The sequence below is a fragment of the Megalopta genalis genome, chromosome 2 (genome assembly GCF_051020955.1).
Source record: "Megalopta genalis isolate 19385.01 chromosome 2, iyMegGena1_principal, whole genome shotgun sequence".
NCBI classification, from domain to species: Eukaryota; Metazoa; Arthropoda; class Insecta; order Hymenoptera; family Halictidae; genus Megalopta; species Megalopta genalis.
Genome location: NC_135014.1, coordinates 30069383 through 30092221, shown reverse-complemented (window position 1 = coordinate 30092221; position 22839 = coordinate 30069383). Strand labels below are relative to the sequence as shown.

Here is a 22839-nt window from a genome sequence, read left to right as displayed (position 1 = left end):
TAAATAAATATTTCATAATATATGAATGGAAAATAACACTGAAAATCTATATTGATAAAAAAATCATTTATTAAATCATTAGCTATAAAAACTCATTTCTTTTTCATCTATACTTATTTCTTTTTTTCGTTTATCGAGACTACATACTACCCAAATATACGATAGAAATCATCGGTATTAATAAAGTATCTGCATTTATCAAAGTCATAAATAATTACATTACATTTCGTATAGATTACTTCCATCGTGTTATGAACATTTTAATTTAGGTGGTTTTTGCATTTACAAATAAAATACATCTTTTTATACACAGTAAATAAAACACGAGCAGCATCGAAATCCATCTCTTCTTTCCTTACTATTTTTTTTCTTCTATAATATCCTTCAATGTAATTGCATACTGTATCTTTTAGAAAACGGTACACGATACATCAAGTTCGCTATCATAGACACAGCTAAATTAATAACTTCTTCTAATTGTCACAGCATCGATTTTTCATCTGCATTATAGAACAATGAAGCAGTACTTGATTGAATAAATAGCGTCGAAACTTATTGTCTTATTTTGTAAATTTATCAACTTATAAAATGTAAAAACTTTGTGTTCAGGTATGTTATGTTTTCAAGATTACAAAACATTTTAGGATATGCATACAGTTTCGTACGAATAATACTACTTAAAATTCTAAACAATTAGATAAATTATATATGTATATACATACATATCTATGTATATATACACACATACAGGATAGTCTATGCAATTGTTTCAGGTCTTAACTCCGTTATTAATGCATTTACGAAAAAATGCTAAAACAATAAAAAAAACGTTAACAGAAATGTTTACAATGTGATGGAGCAGCGTTTGAGTATTTTTTTCAATAAACAGAGTTTTGAAAATATCTCGAGACTAATAATTTTTTTGTCATGATAACCTAATAACTTTTTACATAGAATGAACAGAGGAATCGATCTGTGCAATAAAAAATATGCATTTCCATTTAAAGAAATTATGTAATTGTCAATTGCACGTGCAATGATACACTTAAAAAACATCTAAGGGCTTACAGATGTAGTGTTCTTTGAGGCATTTACCTTCCTGTGGCACTTTTTTGTAAATTCATTAATAATGGAGTTATCACTTGGAACAATTGTATAGACCATCCTGTATATAAACATATTTAAATAAGTATATGTTTGAAATTCGCATTTACGTTCACACCTATTTTAGGTGCAAAATATTATGCTTATTACACATATCAGAAATACAAGTACAAATTCAAATCCTAAATAATGCAGGCACTTTGTACATATGAAGGATCATCACATTAGTGAAAAGTTGTATCTAAATGTGTATTGTATTAGAAAAATTTGATTGTATAATACACTAACTGAGTAACAAATTCTGTAATGTACATACTAATGCTTGCACAAGAGAGGCAAATAAATTAGATTTTTATAGATTAGAAAAAACAAATCTAAACAGTCTCACATTCGCGTACTAGATGATCCACAACAATCCATTTGAGAACAATTGAAACTTAAAATTATGCCTTGGATTGGTTAATCAGCTGCTTATGTAGTTGCTTGAACTATGAAGTTTTCTTTTGAAGAATGATACAAGATATATGTACATTACACGTAAGGAAGAGGATCAACGAGTAAGCACGCGATAACGTACAAAATGCCCAGAAACATATTTAGTTTAGCTGTCTGTTTAGGCACGCTTTGAATCATATGTGGACTTCGAAATTGCTTTTCTATTTTAAAGGCAGTCGGCAGAGTAACGACTGGTAGAAGAAACCAAACCGAATATCTTAGCGCAAGCACGACAAATGTTACGTACGGTGTGAATAATAAAAAAGCGTACAAAACGTGAGATACAGTGTGACCTATTAATATGGCTAAAGTTACTATTCCTGCCTTTTTATCACTCTCCAAATCTCGAGTGTTATTACTATGTAGAATAGCCTCTGTATTTAATGCAAGAGGTATAGCATAATATATTGTCCCTAATTCAAAATAACCAGTCTGAGCCATAAACGCGAAAAGAACTGATATAGGGCCAAATATGACCAAAATAAGAACATCACCCAACGCTATGTATTTAAACCCTATGCCTCCTGTGTAAAGAAATGAAAAGGATAAACCACCGAAGTACACCAAAGCTAAATGCTCCATTTTTGCAGGAGATATAATGGTTAACAAAACAAAACCCAAACATCCTATTGCATATAATAGTGCACCCAATGAAACTAATTCATCTTTTGATAAAATTTGATCCACTAATATTCTATCATCACTTTTTCTACTGTCCACTCCTTTTATGTAATCGAAAAAAGTATTTACTACGTTACCAGCTCCATGCACGCAAAACACTGTATATAAAGTAAGAACAAATGATATCCAACTAAAGTTTGTCAATCCTATTAATCGGTATGCAAGTACAGATCCCAAAAGTGTTGGCATTAACGAAGCGCTTAATGACCATGGTCGTACAGCTAGAAAGTAGGAAGATAACTTCATCAATGGCGAATTCAATGTTGATGACGATTTTGATGAACACTTTGTGTTATTTGACATCGATCTTCGTTCAATTTCGTTTGTAGAAACCCGAACACCATTGGACATCATACTTTATACTATGCTGTAAATGAAACACATAGTTTATTATTATTGTACCATTTATTTGATGTAACAATTTCATTTTCAGTTTGATTTTGTTTACAACCTAAATATCGAATGTGCTTCTTATGTTTTAGTACATGTGAATCCAAACTTATGTAATAGAAAAGAACTATTTGCAATGTACATTTTTCCATCATAATAACAGTAATATATAATTGATGCGCCGCTTGAAAATAATATTCCATGCGATGAAGATGACAATATAAATATGTCCGAAAAATTATTGAAATTAATACATTTAATCGAGAGGTATATAACACCGTTCTCGATCGCGAATTTTTTTACATTTTCCATAACATGTAGCGATGTAGAAGAACTAATGTCATGAGATAAACAACTCCGAAAATTTCTGATTGTAACGAAAATACTGTATCGTCAAGAATGAACTTACCTACTGCTCGTTCAAAATAGAGAAAGTTTGAATTTCAGGTTAGAATTTCTATCATCATGAAAACTTCGAAATTTTTTCGGACGAACAATTTTCATATAGTTTCCATTTGAACTTCGTGTTCGCAAAAGAATTTCGGATGTTCTTCTTGTATACGTTAAATGTAACGGTGACGTGTTTTCATTAATTTGCACGTGGCGCTCTCTGAAATATTTCTTTCCTTTTTCGTACGGTTAATACTACTATCAGCGATCGTTGCTTTGTCAAAAGAAATTCAATATGAAATCTTCCTAATTAATTGTGTGAACTTCTAATCACTTATCCATTCTTTCGACTTTACTCCGTGACTTTGGAAGATTCTGCACTGCACACGTAAATGTTTCTTTTATCCTTATTAATTATTTTATCAAGCCTCTTTAACTTTTCGTGTACAGGGTGTTTGGCAACAGGTGGGAAAAAACTTAAGGAATGATTCTCCATGACAATAGAAGAAGGAAACTGAGAATGAAAAAATTCCAGTTTTAACTTTGTTTTCAAGATATTAAACAATTAAAGTCTACTATGTTCTCTGTTCTGTCCCGAGTCCCTATCTCTGTCTCTCACATACACTAACCTGATATACGTTCTCCGCTATACGGAATTATGTTCATAATTCAAAGATTCAACTACAATTTATTTTCATGTTTATGAACTTCAGTTATCCGTGCAACTGAACTTGTCTTTTGTTCGAATCATTTTAATTATGTACTTTTTGATACATTTTATGTACATTCTTGATACTTCGAAACCAGGTATTTTTCACGATTCTATAGATGACAGTACGGTCGTTTATCACATTTTTGTAAAGATATTTTTCAAAGAACTTTAACTAGAAACTCTGATTTAAATCAATTACCAAAATCTGTGTAGCCAGTTGATGTCTTTGAAATAGGGATGCCGATAAAACATCGATTTTTCAAAGATCGATATTTTTATTTACGATTTTCGATCTTTCAAATCGACTTTTAAATCTTGAAACGATTCGACGATCGAGTTTCAACGAGATATTGTACATCGATTCACAGTTTCCGCAGCACTACATATTATATTATAATACAAGTTTGAACACGTAACCAAAGATAATTAGATTATGTATTCAACAACGGCTAGGAATGCTAGCCAAACTTATTATTGATCATTCTATATTATGGTATCAGCTTTCGGAAGTCTTTGTTTATAATGAATCGATCTCGCAAGAATTGATCTTTTCACGAGTCGATTCATTACACAACGATTCGAATCGATTGTTTGGGAAAAAAATCGACATCCCTCCTTCGAAATACAGTGTGCTGGATTAATCAAATTCAATCTGTCATTCTTCTGGTAAGTAGCAAACCGAGCATCTTTTAGTTATATATTAATTCATAGCGCAAATCCTTTTCACATTCCTTTTTCGGACACTATCAATCGGTGTTACAAAACATTGCTATACATATAAGCATGTAGTGTTAAAATTAAATAATTAAATTAATAATTAAATAATTAATTAAAATTAAATAAGTTATTTTGTATTATTGATTGTAAATTATAGCTAAGAAACTGACCAGAATTTTTGCGATACAGAGTACTCCTAGTTTTAATAGTCTCTTAACGCAATATTTCACATTATTAATAAGTAATTATTATCCACATTTTCAATTATAATTTTATGTAAAAATACCTCGCATCGCCACCTACGGCAAAATGTTCAAGCTATTACACAATTAGTACCAAATCTCCCCTCCCGGGTTCGAGCATAATGTACTTTGAACTCAGATTTGAATCCGTGATGTTAAATAGTTACTCTATTATCTCAACAATTTTTTACGAAGGAAATTTCCAGAAATATACACAAAAATTGATAACTTCAAAAGTCGATAACTTGTCCAAGTTTCTTCAATCGGTTAAGCAGACCGTCTCCCTTTTTGATCGTGTTCTGGTAACTTAGTCCACGATCGCAGGTGGCGTCAGGTGCCTTACCTCTGTCGCAGCCAGCGGTGCTAACAGTAACAATCGTTCCCGCCATTTTGTCGATTTTGCAATGCAGTTTACCGTTCGCGATGAAACGCGCGACTTCTTGCTCGACGTACTCTTCGGTTACCCCAAATTCCGTCGCCATCCTGTCCAAATTGATTGTCCTGTATGCCTGTAACAATTGTGAGTAAGCTTTCACACGCATCTCTCTCACATAGTAGCGGTAATGAGGATGCAGCAGAGGGTTGGCCTTCAGTTCGGTTTCTATCCACGCTAGATTCTTGAAGAACTCTTTGTAGCGGCAATCGTAGAAGGAGAGGAAATAGTCCCTGTATCTGAGAGACTCGGTGAGCAAAGCCTGTTGCAGTAATCCATTATTGTTGACCTGACGGTCAAGATCGGATCGCGGTAACGAGATCAATCCGGACAGCACCGTGTATTCGACGACCTCCTTAAAAGACAGTAGCTCGTAGGATTCGAAAGTGGGGGTACATTCTAGCAGAAGCATGCAGGCACGAGGAAAATTTCTAGTTGCCAGACAGTAGACAGCCTCGTACGCTTTCAATTTGTTACGACAACACCAGTCGCTGCCGGACCTGCAGACCGATTCCATCAGGTCTGTTATATCGCCGATGATTTTTCCCATCGAACGACAATTATTTCTGACGTACGCCAACCTGAACAAACAAAACGCAGCCTCGATCCTGACGCTTGACGAATTCGTCTGATCCTCGAATACTACGGTGACTATGTTCGTGGCGCGATCGAGATCACCGATCTCGCATAAAAAGTTCAACTTCTCCCGCCAGTTCGTCTTCGCTGAATCATCCAAAGCCGAGCTTTCGTTAGACTCAAGTTCCTTCCATGCAATTTCGTTCGCATGTTTCATCTGTTCGAGCAGTTCCTCGTTCAGGTTCCAATTCAATTCCTTGCATACGTCCTGGTAATAATTGCTCATATTTTTGCGCAACACCGCCTCGAGGAAATCATTTTTCAATTGTTCGTCAACTTGGTGCTCCTTTAAGGTTAACTTGAACCGAGTTTTCGCGAGGAGTATGTAATCAGGAGTTTTGTGACACAAATCAGAATTGCTCATGATGTTCTGTATACTTTTTGACAACTTTTGAGTTACTGTAGAATGTTTTGTACTTCTTAAATGTATCCTTTATCGTACACTAGATTGTTGATCCTGGTGCGTGTGAAAGGATTAATCTTAATTTATGTGAGAATGTTGTGAAGATAGCATCGTTAATCGGCTATTTTTAGAATTTCAATTAAGAATCGAGTACATTTTGAATTCCAACGAAAAGTCCCGAGATGCATTTCGACCTATGGCCACCAATCGTAAAGGTTAGTTCGAAATAATGACACCGCGCGTTGGGCGCCATTTCTGTCGTGTCAGTTAACGAAATACCGCCAAACGTGTTGCCGCTAACCTCGCAGTGTGTTTATAACAAAGTGTACAGTGAGAACTTTAACTGCAAACCATGACACATAAAACAGGAACTATCATGAATTTACCCTGGTGAATATTTCTTTTCGTTTTGTGATCGTTTGTTAATAACATTCGTAAAAACAATTAAATCGGTAATTCGTTTTTGTTACTGCAGGGTTGAGAAGTATCGTCCGAAAAAGTTGGACGATCTCATATCTCACGAAGAAATCATTAAAACTAGTTCGTATTTTATTTGTTTTCAGATTTTATATAATCAAGTAACTGTATATGTTATTAAATAATATCTTTCTTCTGTCGTAGTTAATAAATTCATCGACGATGACCAACTTCCTCATCTTCTGTTTTACGGCCCACCCGGTACAGGCAAGACCAGTACGATACTTGCTTGTGCTCGAAAATTATACACAGCAGGACAATTCAATTCGATGGTATGATTTGATTATTTTCCAATTTTCTTTCTATCATACAGCGATCCGTTGTTACTACATTTTATCTACAGGTATTAGAGATGAATGCTTCGGATGACAGAGGTATAGGAATAGTTAGAGGCCAAATTCTTAGTTTCGCTAGTACGGGCACGATGTATAGGTCTGGTTTTAAATTGATTATCCTGGACGAGGCGGATGCTATGACTAACGATGCGCAAAATGCCCTTAGGAGAAGTAAGCGTTGTTCGTTGCAACTTTTAAAAGTGAAAGAATATGTTTAAATGAAGTATTGTATTACAGTCATTGAGAAGTACACAGACAATGTAAGGTTTTGCATCATATGCAACTATCTCAGCAAAATTATCCCGGCTCTTCAGTCACGGTGCACGAAATTCAGATTTGGCCCACTGTCGGAAAGTCAAATTTTACCTAGGCTAGACGACATTATCAAGGAAGAGAAGTGAGTCGATTATTTGTGTACACGCTCTTTCATGCGTTATACAAACACGAATGCTTGCAGCTTGGAAGTCAGCGAAGATGGTAAAAAGGCACTGATCACTTTAAGCGGAGGCGACATGAGAAAAGTGTTGAACGTTCTCCAGAGCACGTGGCTCGCTTTTGGTTCAGTCACGGAAGAGACTGTTTATACTTGCGTCGGCCATCCTCTTCCTATCGACATAAAGAACATCGTGAACTGGTTGTTAAACGAGTCATACGAACTCTGTTATGGCAGTATCCTTATGTGTATTATGATCGCTATTTGTTATTCAGTAGGTGAAATATTCCTTAATTCGTTGTTGCACAGAAATACAAGACATAAAGCTGAAGAAGGGACTCGCGTTGCAAGACATATTAACAGAACTCCATCTGTTTGTGAACAAAAGTATGTAGCTGATTTAAGGTGATATTCGACGCAGTTACACTACGCTTTTAATTATTTCGTTTCAGTTGAATTTCCGGACGAGATACTTATCGATCTGGTGATTAAACTGGCAGAAATAGAAAAGAGGGTTGCCATTGGTTGCAGCGAGGCGGTGCAACTTAACGCCCTCGTTTCAGCGTTTCAAAAAGCCCGCGATATCGAGGTCTCGTGAGGTTTTTTCATTAAGGTAATTTCAAGTACTATATTTTGTTACCAATTCCAATAAAAAGAGAGAAAGTGAGAAAGAAGTTGGTCTGTCTTTTTCCAATTGTCACGACCGATTATGTCTAGGAAACTACGCATCACGCGACGCCACTCCCGCTCTCATTTCCCGCCGCCTTTCTTTCGTCTATGCTATTCAGTAATAAATTACGTTCTCTCGTGAGTCCTATCAAGGCGGCCGATCTCCAAAAATGAGTTGTCAAAGTCCCGGTCACAAATCAGTCGAGTCACAGCGGACTCGGAACTGTCATAAATTCTGACTCGCAGTTTCGTTGATCATCTCTCACGTCCGCAACCGAGTTATAGAAAACTCATCCCCGGGACGATAAGTTTCCCCGGTAGCTGCAATATCATCGTGTCTGTATTTGATCGTACAAGTGGAACAGCGTCTGACAGTGGTCCGACAAATACTGGCCAATCAGCACGCGATCACTCGACGAAAACATCCACAAACGTAACACGCGATGCCACTATTTTCCGTGGGCAGCGGTGGTGATCATCGCAGTTTCTAGATCTCCAGGTTTTCTTTTTACTGAAATTAACTAAGCATTAAAGCGCGAGTGTATCGCTTTATGACGACACTTCATTTATTTAGACTTGTCGCTATTTTCATCGCAACGTATGCTTGAAAGAAAAAGAGAAAGTTTCTGTAATTTCAACGAAATTTCAGAATCAAAAATTTGAAATCGGCCAGTTTTACCGACATGATAGATTCAGCGTTAAGCTGCACTTTTATCGAGAGAAATCTGACATAGTTTTATCGCGCATAATAATCATCTCTTAACGTATCCCCCAAAAAACGAGGGACACGTCCCTCGACTTCTGAAACGAGAACCACTGACGCGCGAGCACTAGGTATCGGACTCCTAAATCGAGCCTCATCAATTTCCTTATAATTAACGACTACAGGCGACGTTTATTGGTGAAAATACGAAACGAATAGGTCGTGAAAAATATAATAAACTGCTCCCGGACTACATTTTATTTCGCTCGCCTCGTAAATAATTTAAGAAATATAGACACGATCGATGCAACGCGCGACCGACCTGTTTTAGCCGGCGATAATCTGCCGCAATCTATACGATTCTACAGTTACGTTATCCGTGCGTTTCTTCTTGTTCTTAGTATCCGCGTTGTTCAACGTGTTCTCGGAAGTCGCCTTTGATCGGGAATCGCCCGATGTCGCGTCTAATCACAGTTCCTCGGTTCTGAGAAACTGTGATAATTCATGAAATAAAAATAGAACCGCCATTTTCACGGGGCTTTCCGTTCGGATCGAGGCATATTGGCCCCACCTTGCGCCTTTAATTTTCGTGGAATCATTCCGATTTCAGCTTACCGGAGAATAAAGCGTGTTCCCAGTTAACGTCGCCGTCCCTTCGGCGAGCAGTTTTACGATTATTAACGGCCAGCCTAATAAAATGTTTTATCGCGTTTTAATTGTTTTCCCCCGTTGGACGGAGCGTTTCGCGACACCCCCCCGTCTAAACACGGTGCCGCCGGTCCCGGTTCCGCAAAAACGCACCAACGTGAATTACGGACCGTAAGCTCGGATTCACGCTGCTGAAACGAATCGGAAAGTTCTTGATGCAATCGCCGCGGAAAATTCGGCGTGCATCGTGCGCGAGTGTCCGGTGTTCGTCGGGGAGAATCATCCGTCCCTCGCGAAATTCGAGGTGGCGCGAACGAATCGATTAACATTAACGACGGTGTGTGCGAGATATTAATGAGGGTCAACGAGATGGATTGCAATGAGAGATTTTAATGGTCGGATATTGGCATTAAATCCCGGTAAAACCATTACGGTTTTCGACGCGCGTCTCGCGTCGCCTCGCGAACGGTCCGCTAATGTCGCAGCCCTGCAGCCTGCAGCTCGCAGTTTGCTTAGGCGTGTTGCACCGCCGCGTCTTCGTGATCGTCGTGCAGTATCACTGCGAGTCTATATCCAATCCCGGCAAGTGGAATGACCTAGCTTTCGCCCGGCATGCCATTAGGTGCCTCTCCTTTTCTTGCGCTCTCGTCGTCACGTGATCTCTCGCACTTGAACGGAACTTGCGAGTGCAAACTCCTCGTGATCCACGATCCCCTTATTTCGCCTAATCCCCCGCCACTTGGAATCCAAGTCTTAGATCGGTTGCGTTCTACCCGCGATTATTATTCGAATCAATCGGCTTAGAGGGCGAGAAACGCTGCTCGCGCCCGGTTCTATCCGTCGCGTCGGCGTTCGCGAATCGCTGCGATCTCGAGCAACAACGTTTCGTCGGCTGTCGTTTTTTCCGAATCGGAAGCTAAACATTAATATATTGTTTGTTTTATTGCGGCCCGGAGGTTCTCAGCTTCGCGCGTCCACGACGACGACGACGACGACGACGAATTCATTTTTCCGGCGGGCGATCGATAGCTTCAAATATGCATGAAACATTCGTTTAAGCAAAGTTTCCAAGTTTATTAATATTCCGCCGGGGCGAGATAGAAATCGATTACCAATGCGAGAAGGGTCGCGCCGATTAAAATGAGCTGAAATTAGATAGACACCGTTGCGCTGCTTGCGAAATATTAATGGCCGGTGATATACACTTCCGGAGCGAGATCGCGTGTCCCTGCGATCCGCGGAGGTTCGCGCGCGCGCTCGCGTCTCTGTCATCCGGCACAAAAATATTTTCTAATTAACGTTCAACCGGGCTGAATAATTCATACGCTTTTAATGGAACTTTTCGGGACGAAGACTTAAACGGACGCGGCGGCGAAAGCCTCGTTACAATTGTATGAATTTCCTTTATATTCGTCGCGTGACCGCGATCGGGGGTGGCCGTCGGGCAAACAGTGGGGAGGGGAAAAAAAAGAGTTTCGATCGGCCATAATAATTTGTATTTTTCGCATGGACGCGTAAAGCACGGCCGCGCAAATATTTTAACGGGAATACTTTTCGTGAAAAGCATAACCGGCGCGGCGCGGCGCGGCGGCCACCGATCGATTTATCGACGAGCACCCGCTCGCCAGGAAAACAAGCGGACTGTAAATGTAATGCGTCGACAATGGGCATGTAAATTCGGCTGGAAAAAAGAAAGATCGATCGCGTTCGACCTGTCCGCGCTATATTTAATTTGTCAGCGGACGCTGATTCCGGAAACGCGTCGTTCGACTTCCTCCTCCCCCGCGTAATCGACTTCGGACGGCTTCCAGCAGACCTCGACATGCGACGGTAATAGCTTCCTTCCTTATTTCGAGATCGACCGAGGTGTATCATCTTTCGACGAACTTGGAAAAAAACTCGCGGGACAGTTCGTTTCGTTTTAATTACTTTTAGATCGCCACGCGAACAACCTCGAACGTTTCACGCAACTGAGCGTTTCATTGAATCGAATTTAGATCACAAAGCGAAGTTTGTATGACACGAATTATTTTTCTTCAACGTTCTTACGTTGTCCGAGGCTTAATAACGTTAGGAAATTATAGCAGATCAGCCTAGGAAATTAATAATAATAATCAAAAACTCGGACCACATTTATCAAGATATTACATGACTTTTATTTGCCCGCAGATAGATGCGTCCAGTAATTATTCACAAAATTACCTGGCTCTTCGATGCCGGAATTCTGGAAAGTGTGTTGGATCAGCACGATCTAAGGCAACCCATATGGAAAACTGAGCAACTATTCTATTACGCGAACATTCATGTCACACCGTTTAGTCTGAAACCACGAGGTTCTACCGCAATTGTAAGACGAAGAAACTGGAGTCTTTCATTTCGTCCGGTTTGGTGGTTCGAAGAGTCTGTGTAGCAAAGTAGGCGTGGCACGCGCGACGAGGGCGTGGCTTAATGGCCCCGCGGGACAATCTTTATCGTCGCTGTCCATTTCAACGTAAGGAAACGCAGCATTATAAACATTGGTTCCGTCAGTTCAGGATCGCGATTGCACGTATAAGTCCATGGGAACCTGTATCGAGTCTGGCGACGAACCGTGCTGCCGACCGGGAGGGACCCCGAATTGATAATTAAATAATACTCATGCTCGATATCAAACGAAACTTTCGGGTTAATAAGAAGTTTCCAGGACGAGGGCGGCGGTAGGAGAGCGAGAGGGAGAGGGGGGGAGAGAGAGAGAGAGAGAGAAGAGCATTGCCGGGGTGGTAGCACGTCGATTCGCCGAGTTATTTCAGCTTGAAAACTTGGCTCGCAGACGTGCCCTTAACTTTCCGCTTCGAAATAACTAATTCAATTAGTATATCAGCGCGGGTAGACCCGGGTTAACTACACCTTTGCTGGGTGTATCTAATCTTCGCGCGAACCTACCAGCTCCGACATTGCTAATCTCCTATGGAACCGCCGCTCCTTCCAGGGAATCGACTGTTCCCTATCCGACCCCTCCTCGCCCCCGTTCCCCGTGTAATTCGAGAGCCACCCTCGTAAAGAGTGATCATCAGCCTGTTTGATTTGCCGACGATTTCACGCGCGATTAAGCGGCTTCGACTCGCGCCGTAGCGCCGTGCCCGATCCGGAATTGCTCCGACGATTCGCGTCGTCGTCACCCGATTTCGACGAAACTTTGCTCTTCCTCTCCCTCTCTTTCTCTCCCCCCTCTCTCTCTCTCTTTCTCTTTCAGAAACGTTAAAGCGCATAAATCATTTCGCCCTATTAGCAGGATTGTCAAGAACCGTGTCTAAAGTCCCGCGGATTTGTTTGGCGTATACGTGACGACGGGCGTTCGCGTGTCGGTTTCTCCCTTGCGCCGGTTTCTCGCGGCGCGTTTCGAAATCAAGAGGCGTGCCAGCGTTTAGAGGGTGGAATCGATGGGGGTGGTTCCGTCATGGAATCGAGGAGCGCGCGACGAACATTTGTATTCATCTATTCAACGTTTATTGCACGTTACAGGAACGAAGAAAAATGTCATCGGTATCGCGGCCTGAAATTTTTGACTGACTCCGTCGCCATACGTCCAGTCAGCCAGCCAACTAGTCGGCCCAGTCAGGCAGCTCGACCAGCCAGCCAGCCGGCCAGCCGCGCCGCGAACGATACATCATTTAACGAGAGCGGACAAAGCGGCCTGTAAGCGCAGCGCGAAATCGCCGACGGTCAGGAACGAGGCACAAAGGCGCGGCTTGAATATCGTGTACCTACGAGGTCCGTGGCGCGGGTCCGTGACCAGGAGGGGGAGGGGGTGGCCAGTCCACGCTCGATTAGCCGTGTCTCGCCGGCCGATGCTCCAAGAGATTGAAATGCTGCCGCGCGAGAAGAATCGCGGGGATTTATGTCCCGATCGAATCCCTCTCTACCGTCCTCAGCACGGGCCCTCTCCTCTCTACCGGCGACTTCCAGCTTTCTTTCTCTCCGTTCCTATATCGCGGAACTACTTTCTTCGAGTGTCTAGAAACTTATACCTGGGAAGTTCCGAGTTTGGATTCTTGGAACAACCGTGCACTCTGGCCAGGAGTTGTTAAAGTATCCATGAATGGACACTTGTGACGGCCGCAGTCAGGGAAAGGGATTGCGGGGACACTCTTCCGCCGATATTTAACGAACGTCCGGCTTCTAACGGCGGTGGTACCGTGGTCCAGATAGCCAGGACCTCTAAAAACAACTTCGAAGGTAGGTGGTTCGAGGACAGCAGCTTTGCGAGAGCAGCGCGCGCCCCTTTGGAAAATCTATAACCGGGATTACGGGGGTAATTATTAATCTTAATCATGTTTCAGGGATTTCTCCTCCACGTTCTCGAGGACGTTCCCGCGGTATAGGACCGCCGAGGACAAGGGCTGCCATCGGATGATGACACACAAGATTCTGAAGATTGGCTCGTGAAGATGCTGCGGGATCGAAGACCCCGGGCTCTACGGAGATCCTCTACGATCTACGGACAGCGTTCGCCGAGGTATGTACTTTTAATTACATTCTAGAGATTCTTAGTGTGCGGATCTCCGAGGACCAGCTGTAGACTATAAATATCGCGAAAACAGCCCGAACACACCGTGAACCACGGCTTGCCGAAGTTTGTAGACGGGATTACCGAGGCTCCTTTAAGGGACTCGCAGAATTCTCGCGGCCCTTTTGTCAAGGGACACCGAGGGCTCCGAGAACTTGCGGTAGACTCGAAACGCCATCGATCTCCATTAAGGTCCCGTCGAGAGCCCTAGGGACTGCAGAGGGGAGAGTCGAGGTCCGAAGTTCCGTTGCCAGAAAGAGAGAGGGAGAGATAGAGAGAGAGAGCCTAGGGACTCTAGAGACTCTGAAGGTGTTAGACCTCGACCTTTCCAATCCGCGAGCGACGACGTCGCGGTTAATCTGGAATCAGCTCGCGTTTACAATTATTTGCAACAGGGGCCGACTACTCATCGGCCGCGTAACAAGTGCATGATGCAGCGGGTTCTCGGGGCGTGAAAGGATTTTTAAGGTCACTCGAGCCCCGCTCCGTCGGATGATCCCAAAGGGGTCGACACGATTGTAATGCTCATTAAAATTCAGGGCCGGCTCGAAAATAGCACGAGCGCGAACAAAGCCGCGTTTCTTTCTCGCGGGCGGCACCGCCGCGCCGATCGTAATGAAACTTGCCGCGTGTATTCGACAACGAAAAACACCTTCGACACCGTTTCTTTTATGGTCGCTCGTGCCTGCGTTTATGGGAGGGGAAGAACGGCTCCCGCATTAGGTGACATGGACACCGATAGAAATTCAATGCCCGAATTATTCAGAGAGTCGTCCTGTTTTTGTTTCTTTGTTCTTTTCCTTTTTCTTTTTTTTTTTTGACGAATTCTTACGATCGTTCTCTGCGCCACTGAACAAATTCTGTCCGGCAGACCGTTTCGTCGTTGATCGAAGAAATCGTGAACGTCGATTCCAAAAAATAAATACATGTAATATTGATTTGTAGAAATGGACGCCAGCCTCGGTTAACAGCCTAAATAACAGGGGACGCAGATTCGTTCATCGATGCGAAAGAATTCTAAGAATTCTAAGTACTGCCCATCAACATCGCTCGACCAGTTTTACAAGCCTCGAGGAGACACATCCTTGTACTTTCGAAATCGACCTGACCGGATCGAGGCAGCCGAGCTCTTGCAAATGGATTTGCAACCACTCAACCCTAATTTCGGAGAGCCTTGTACAGCCGATGCCGGGAAAAGAGATCGATCCTCCAGCGACCGAAAATACCGGGCCGGAGAAATAAGTTGACGTTAATCGGCGAGCCATTCCAGGCCGATCGATTCTTCCGCTTCCGGTTGGCTCGAGGATCCCGCCGCGATGCTTAGAAATTGATGCGCGTTGCCTAAAGAAGAGGAAGAAAAAAAGGATGCTGGAAAATGGCGCGTGATCGATGCGCGTCCGCGAGGCGCCGCCGCCACTGCTCCGTATCCTCCGCCAGTGTCCTGCACTGCCATTGCCGCCGCCAAAAATTTCATCCCCGCATCCGCGACGCTCTCTGCGCTCCCGCTCAAGTATTTTTTTTGCCCGGCCGATCAACGTCCTTTTTTCTTTTCCCGCCAGCACGGCACAGTGGAAATACCGCAGAGAACGTGGCAGAGAACGGGGGGGAACACAGCGCCGCGAAAACTGTTATCGATCACGGGGGCCCCCACGTCCCCGGGAGAAAAGAGATCTCGGAAGTTGCCGCGTGCTTAGATAACTTCCAGCGAACTGTTCCAGACCGGGTCCCGAGATAATTATCGCCCCGGCGAGGAGCAGCACGGGGCGAGTTCGCTGTCTTCCAGTTTGTATATCAACGAGTCTCTTCGGCTGTGTGTTCGATCGATCGGAAACTCGGCTGGCCCCCCGCGTCTTACGTTCCCTCTTCGCCGTTGCCGCCGCCACCCCCCCTCTCGAGTCACGTGTCTCCCTGACAAAAAAGGCCGGCTCCGTTTTCCTTCGATTTTTTTTTTCTTCGTACAATGTCGTCGTTCCGGAAGAACGATGATGAAACTGGCGAGGAAAGTAGTTTCTCAAGGTGCCAGAGCCAGGGGGACCGCACGCAAAACACCTGCGAAGTTACCTATGTGCTCGGCGCTCCCTGAAATTGTTCGCGTTCGTAGAACCGGGGCCATATAAAAATATCTTCCGCGGAGAAACGAACAGTTCTGTCGGCGTCGTAATCAAATTATGGCCCGCGACTTCCGGAAACAAGATGCATAGCCCTCGAACGGTTGGAAAGAGGATCGCGTTTGTCGAGACGTCGCACGATTTTTATTGAAAAAAATGGATCCCGGCGTTCGGATCCCGATAGCGTGTCCCACGATCTCGATATGTAATTGTGAAATTTTGGAATTTGATGTCTCTCATGCTTCGGATCGACGTCGATGATTACCGGACACCGGATTCGACGCAGAGATTGCACGAATCGAAAAAACAGAGTACTCCGAAAATATTCGGAGAATTCAAGGACACCGTTGCATCATTTTCGAATAACGTTTCTATTTAGATCAAGTTAATTGAGCTGGCTGAACAACATTTTGATTTTATGCACAAAGATCCGATGATCACAGAATCCTGATTAAAATCGAAAGAAAAAAAGAAAAACAGGAGAAAGTAGAAGCTCGACCACAAGGGTGTCTCTCAACAGGTCAAACTTTCATCCAGTTCGACCAAAAAAAAAAAAAATGAAAAAAATCGTATTTGTATCAGCGTCGGTCCCCTGCGAGGGTGTTCCTCGTGTTCTCGATTTACGTGCGGGTACGGTGCGGATCAACGGCCGCCCTCGGAGCGTCGACGAACGTCTTTCGCGAGTAATTTCGAGCAGACCGATCGAGCACGGCACGTCGGAATAGGTATCTATATACGGTGGTGCGGCTCGGTGCTGATCGCGGGGAGCTTGACCCGGCGCGAGGGGGTCGAGAGGGGTGGCCAAACGCGGGGGTGGGAATCGGAGGGGGTTGTCGTTAGTGCCGTAAGGCGCCGCTCTAGAACCTGGTACCACTTTCAATCGCTGGCAACTGCCGGTCGGAACGCCGGTCACGGTGAGCCGGTCGCAAGCAGCACCGCGAGTTTAATGTCAGCCTCGCTGGCAATTGGACGCGTTTACTACGAGGATTACATCCAGTGTCTACTCGGTGGTAACGAAGTAGCGAGCCAATAAACTCAACGGGACCATAAATAGAAGCCCCGTCCCGGCGGCCCCGACCGGCCGCGGAATTTTCCCGCTCCGAGGCACTCGTCACAAATTGCGGGACCACCGGCGTCGGTTCGAACTCGGAACGGATCTTTGTCTCTGAGAAAGTCGCAAAAGTCCCTCTCTAATATTCGCGTACAAGTTTTTCCGTCGACGCGGTAACCACGAACGATCCTCGCGTTTCGTTGTCCGATGCGAACGGGTTAAGGGCAGAGCGATCCGTCGAAATGACGAAGCGATAAATCTTGTTCCCGGCGAACCAGCCGGTCGACGATTCCCTTTTCTTTCCAAGAAATTATCGCAATCGAATAATTTCGAATCGCAGCAACAGCGAAGAAAACGGTACGTCAAGGGGTTAACAAGCACCGAATTGTAATTCAACCCTCCCGCGTGAACGGCACGCGGGAGAAAGGAGTCGACGTTCTCGTAGGAGAACGAAGGGTCGACGATTCGAGGGAGACAGGCTCGCGCGGGATGATTCGCTCGATGGACGAACGGACACGTCGGATCGTCGCCGAGCGTCCTAAATCGCGAGGATCCGCGGCCCGTAGAGGGTGGGAGGGTGGCGGGCTGTCGGAGAAGCAGGAAGCGATTAACAGCGACGAAACTACAATTCCGGGCTGCGCTGCTCGTCCCGGCTATATTAGTAAAATTTTCTTTCGAGCACGCGAGGACTATTACCCTCTCACGGCCGAAGAAAAACGCGGCCGGTGTGCTCCGTCTCGAGTAGAAGGAAAGCGACCGAAGACACTGCTCCGTCCTACTTTCTTGCCTCTTATCCAGTTGCTTTTTGTTTCTCGCTTCGCAAATGGCTCTCTCGCTTCGTCCTCTTCTCCCACTCCCCTTCGAATGGCTTGCAATCAAACACACACGCGTACACACACATACACACACACATACAGAGAGTACGAGAAGGGAGCAGAGAAATAGGAAAGCCTCTACGGAGGAGAAATTTTCGGGAGGACCGGCTTAAAGGGAATAATTGTAAGAGCCACGATCCCACGGCCATCGATATCAGTCGCGGTAGTATTACACGCCGCGCGCATAAATTTCCGGCCGCGGGACCGTCGGGCTTTTCTTCCGAACCCACCCCTACGCTCTCGTCTCTTTCTCTCTGCCGCCTCTCTTATTCTGGTTTGGTACCCGCTGGGTCGCCGCTAATTAATTAAGAAGAATAATCGTTCGCGTTTAGTCGAGAGGATAACAATTACCGATATGAAAACGACGTTGACAAAGCGTCGTCGAAACGACGTCCGCGTACGCGTAAGAATTATCGATTGCGGGGCGCTGCGAGGGGGGTTGTTCCCTTCCCCGCGAATTAATTAGACAACGGACCGCGAAGCCGTGGCCTGACGACGGTCAGGCTGAGCGATCGCCGTTCCAGGTTCGACGGAAATGTCGCGCCGCCCGATCGACGACGACGACGGAAAGGGAATCCGAGCTCGGAGGGTCGGCAAACTTCGGGGAAACAACGTTCCCGGGGAAAAAAGTAGGCGAAACAGGGGGGCCGATCGTGTGGCCCGACCACCGCGGCGTCGCGTGACTGATTCTTGGCGCAGATACCGAGTTCGTTGTTGCTCGATCGGATAATTCGTGGATCGACGAGCGGACGCGGGAGCACGGAGCCGCCCCGTTTTCCGGGGGAAGGCGAAGCCCGAAAATATCATCGGGGACCTTGGCGAAGCGCGAGGATTCGTAACAGATTTTTCCAGGAAGCGATGCGGTCGATTGAATTTTTATTCGATTCGAGGACGCGAACTGTTGGTGCAATTTTTAATGCACGAGAGGGTGCGTTACGATGACGCGAAGTAATTAACGCTAGATTCGCGGAAATTAAGCGAAATGACGGGTCGCTAATTTTTTGTTTGATTTACGGTTACAGTAATGTCTCTCTAATTGTCGCTCAGATTGTGCACAGAAATGGACGATTTGGGAAGGGGAGATACGATTGTTCGAGCCTTGCGGCTCGCTTTTTATGGTTATCGATTGTCAATAATTGAGCCGTTTATTTTGAAAGTGGCATAAGTCGCTTTACCGTAATGCAAAGTGGTGATTTTTTAATGTTTATACGAAATTATTTATACCGAGAGAAATATCTCAGTATCCTGAGATAACAAATACAAGCAAATCTTCTCGAAAGTTAGCATCCATATTTTTAAACGTGTTGAAACGCAAACCCTTGAATATATCGACTTAAAAACAAAGTGACTTATGCCACTTTCGAAATAAACGGCTCAATTATAGGAACGAGCCGCAAGGCTCGAATAATCGTATCTCCTCTTCCAAGATTGTCCATTTTTGTGCGCAATCTGAGCATCAGTTAGGGAGACATTATTGTATTCATATCGTGAAGATACATTTACGAGTTGTTCGTTCGATTTATACGTTGCTCACGGCCAAATGTTATACAATAACGCTTGTTAAAAATCCGGATAAATGTCTTATTATATTATTATTATCTTTTATAGACTAATATATAAAACAGCTGTTCTCTTTTGTGCCTCGTAAATCTAGCGTTAACGGGGTCGAGTCTGTGACATTCGAGCGAAAAAGATGGATCGATCGAAGCTTTAACCCTTTCACGGGCACGATACGAATTTTAATATAATATAATTTAGTATAATTTCATCATATAGTAACGCGGCTGTTGTTCGCTTTCCTGTTATTTTTCAATTTTTCACCCTTCGAAATTAGGGGCGGTGAGACCCATATATAGATGGCAGCACATTTCAACGATCTAAATATTTGAGCCTGATGTCCATACGTGTGCTGAAAGCGGGTGGGAAGCTTAGTTGCCAGTGCCTATGAAAGGGTTGAAATTATTGACATCGACGAAGACACGATTTAAAGTGTTCGAAGCGACCGTACGGTTTTCGGTGAGGTTCTTGCTCGAGGATCGACCGGTGTCTGAAAGCTATCGATGGTACATTTTCCATGAAATATCGATAAAAAATAGCAGAAAGATAATAACCAGACAACTGATTCTGAACGGTGCAACTGCACTGTTGATTTCGCGCGTAGATTACTCGAATGATGAAAATTAAGGATCTTTGCGGGAACATCGAGCGAAACTAGTCGAAGAAGTTCACGAAGTTATTATAATCGATGTCGGCGTGGAATCACAGTTCAGACTGGCAAAGAGGTTTCCTAGATTCGCGGGAAAAGTAGCGAAGATATTTTTAAATAGGACAGCGGTGTTCACACGGCGAGGAATAATAGCATAAAGAACCCCATGGTGTGACAGGACTTTTCGAGCTGATTGATACACAGTTAATTAGTACTTTTAATTAAAAATACAGAGTTATATTATATAATAACCTTTTGAACTTAAGTCAGCTCACGGCATTACGATTGATGTACAGTAATGTCTCTCTAATTGACGCTTAAATTGTCCACAAAATTGGACAATTTGGGAAGAGGAGATACGATTATTCGAGCCTCATGGCTCGTTTTTCATGGTTATCGATTGTCAATAATTATAGAAACGATCCGCAGGGCTCGAATGATCGTATCTCCTCTTCCCAGATTGTCCATTTTTCTGCGTCCAATTTGAGCGTCAGTAAGGGAGACATTACTGTACAGTAATGTCTCTGTAATTGACGCTCAGATGGTGTCAACAAAAATGAGCAATCTCGTGCACAAAAATGGACAATTTGGGAGGCGAAAATGCGATTATTCGAGCCTTGCGGATCGTTTTCATAGTTACGAATTGTTAAGAGATACGAAAACGAGCTGCAAGGCTCGAATAGTGAGACATTACCGTAATTGTGTAGCGATCTTCGAACGACAGATCGGTCGAGAATGTAAGATTTCGAATTGCGGCGGTGGTAGCCTCGGCGTGGAGGGTGTAACAGCCGGAAGATTTAAATCTAATCTAAGCGGCCCGAAGAGCTACGTGTGCCTACAGTTGCTAACTTTTTCCGCCCTCGAAGAAGAGAGCCCTGCGAGATCGAATCGCGGAGTAAAGTTTCGCTGGAAACAAAATGCTGATGGCATTCGCGGGGGAGTTTCCACGGAGGGCAAACGCGGGAGATTCTGGCCAGCTGCTCCACAGTCGAATAATTCGCGGCCACGGCGCCGTGTAACTCCGCGAAATCTAACCGCGAATCCGAAGCCCGCCGCCGCCGTCGCCGCGGCCGCCGCGCCGTCATCCTGTTCGCGTCGACGCGACGCGAGATTGTTCCGCTCGGGGAGCACATAATCACGCGAAATTTCGCGACATCACCGGTAAATGAGCCCTCCCCCTCCGGCCCCCTCACGCTACTCGTCGAAACCCGTCGAACGCTCTCCGCGAACGGAAGGAAGAGAAAAAAAAAGGGAGTCTCGATCGCTTCAACCCTTCTTCGCGGGGCTGATTCTCCACGTTTTCCGTGCTTTCTACCTTCACGAGCGTCGAGCGTTTCTCTGTTCCTCCACATTTGTTCGGCCGAAAATTTTACCGAACCGAGTCGCGGTGAAACGGTGAAACATTTTGACAAAAATTCGAACTTTGATTCACGAGTCGATAAAAATTCCTGATCATCGTTCTTTTTTTACGCGGAACAAAGCTGTTCTCGTCGAATTTCAACGGAATCGGGATTTAACAGCACAGCTAACAGTCTGCTCTCTGGGACAGAAAGATAAAACGCATTAAAATTAACGTGGTAATATATAATATTAATATTAATATATTGTACATTCATTATTATATCAATATTAATATATTATGCATTTATTATTATATCAATATTAATATAGTATGCATTTATTATTATATTACATATATTATATATAATATTAATATTAATATATTATATATAATAACCTTTATAATATTAATATTATAATATTATTATTAATTACTATTAATATACCATAATATTATATTATAATTATATTAATTAATATTAATAATATAATATATATAATATAAAAATATAATATGATTATAATAATTATATTATAATTATATTATATTAATATACCATATATATTAATATTAATATATTATATATAACAACCTTTTGAATGAGAACGAATTTTGATGGAAATATAGCGGGACCGAACGACAGCACGTTCAACTAAGAATTATGCATCGCATTAAGCGAACGAATCTTTTTGTACCGGCGTGTAAATTTATGGCTGTCGGAAACGCGGATTCTTCGAATCGAAGTGGATGCCGGATAAAGTTCCTCTTGTTTACCCTCGAATCACCATTTGCGCGGGTAACCGGTAACGCAATTAGCGGTGAGGAATACTTCCACCGGTGTTATAAGCAGGTTACTGTTTACACTGCGCCGAACCCTCGGCGAGGGGCAAATCAGCGGAGCGGTCGCGAAGATAAGCCTAGTATCTAACAGGGGCCGCCCCCCGCAAGCGCAGCAGTTTGTTTCATCGAAAACAAAACAAACCGATTATTCGTCTGCGGGCTCTCGCACGTTTCCGGCACGTTCGAAGTAAAACGCCGAAGAATCTGCTCGTTAACGAATATTAATCCTGATGAAACGGCGAACGAAATTAACCCTTCGCTCGGACTACGAAGCCTCGCGTTTTGGATCTTTCCAACGAAATTAAACGTTGTTTATCCATTGTAATACGATACAATTATTTTATAATTTTGACGGGGGAAGAAGAAACGGGAATCGAAGACACCATAGATCGGAACGTTCGAG

At 43.7% G+C, this 22839-nt stretch overlaps 2 protein-coding genes and 1 pseudogene across 3 annotated transcripts; 1 reads left to right on the top strand and 2 right to left on the bottom strand.

Annotated features, from left to right (window-relative positions):
* Positions 1 to 51: 51 nt before the first annotated feature.
* Positions 52 to 4013, bottom strand: heix (UbiA prenyltransferase domain-containing heix). Of its 2 annotated transcripts, XM_033486618.2 has the most exons (3): positions 3690 to 4013; positions 3080 to 3574; positions 52 to 2647 (listed from the first exon to the last, which is right to left on the bottom strand). In XM_033486618.2, the coding sequence occupies exon 3, from the start codon at positions 2632 to 2634 to the stop codon at positions 1636 to 1638; it is 999 nt and encodes a 332-aa protein (XP_033342509.1). In that variant the 5' UTR covers positions 2635 to 2647; positions 3080 to 3574; positions 3690 to 4013; the 3' UTR covers positions 52 to 1635. The 2 variants fall into 2 exon arrangements, with proteins under 2 accessions (XP_033342509.1, XP_033342510.1); XM_033486619.2 differs by lacking the exons at positions 3080 to 3574; positions 3690 to 4013 and adding an exon at positions 2732 to 3057.
* A 588-nt stretch (positions 4014 to 4601) lies between these two features.
* On the bottom strand, positions 4602 to 6180 carry LOC117229805 (26S proteasome non-ATPase regulatory subunit 6 pseudogene; annotated as a pseudogene).
* A 154-nt stretch (positions 6181 to 6334) lies between these two features.
* RfC3 (replication factor C subunit RfC3) lies at positions 6335 to 8122 on the top strand. The gene is made up of 8 exons (XM_033486620.2): positions 6335 to 6593; positions 6679 to 6743; positions 6825 to 6952; positions 7024 to 7186; positions 7253 to 7412; positions 7473 to 7684; positions 7758 to 7835; positions 7901 to 8122. Exons 1-8 carry the CDS (start codon positions 6556 to 6558, stop codon positions 8044 to 8046), a joined length of 990 nt encoding a protein of 329 aa, XP_033342511.2. The 5' UTR covers positions 6335 to 6555; the 3' UTR covers positions 8047 to 8122.
* Positions 8123 to 22839: the final 14717 nt, after the last annotated feature.

Bases quoted from the DNA above. Each gene is read 5' to 3' on its own strand.
- heix (XM_033486618.2), bottom strand. From the start codon at position 2,634: ATGATGTCCAATGGTGTTCGGGTTTCTACAAACGAAATTGAACGAAGA.
- RfC3 (XM_033486620.2), top strand. From the start codon at position 6,556: ATGACACATAAAACAGGAACTATCATGAATTTACCCTG. The intron at 7,413-7,472 runs GTGAGTCGATTA...GAATGCTTGCAG, and splicing joins GACATTATCAAGGAAGAGAA to CTTGGAAGTCAGCGAAGATG. The intron at 7,836-7,900 runs GTATGTAGCTGA...ATTTCGTTTCAG, and splicing joins CCATCTGTTTGTGAACAAAA to TTGAATTTCCGGACGAGATA.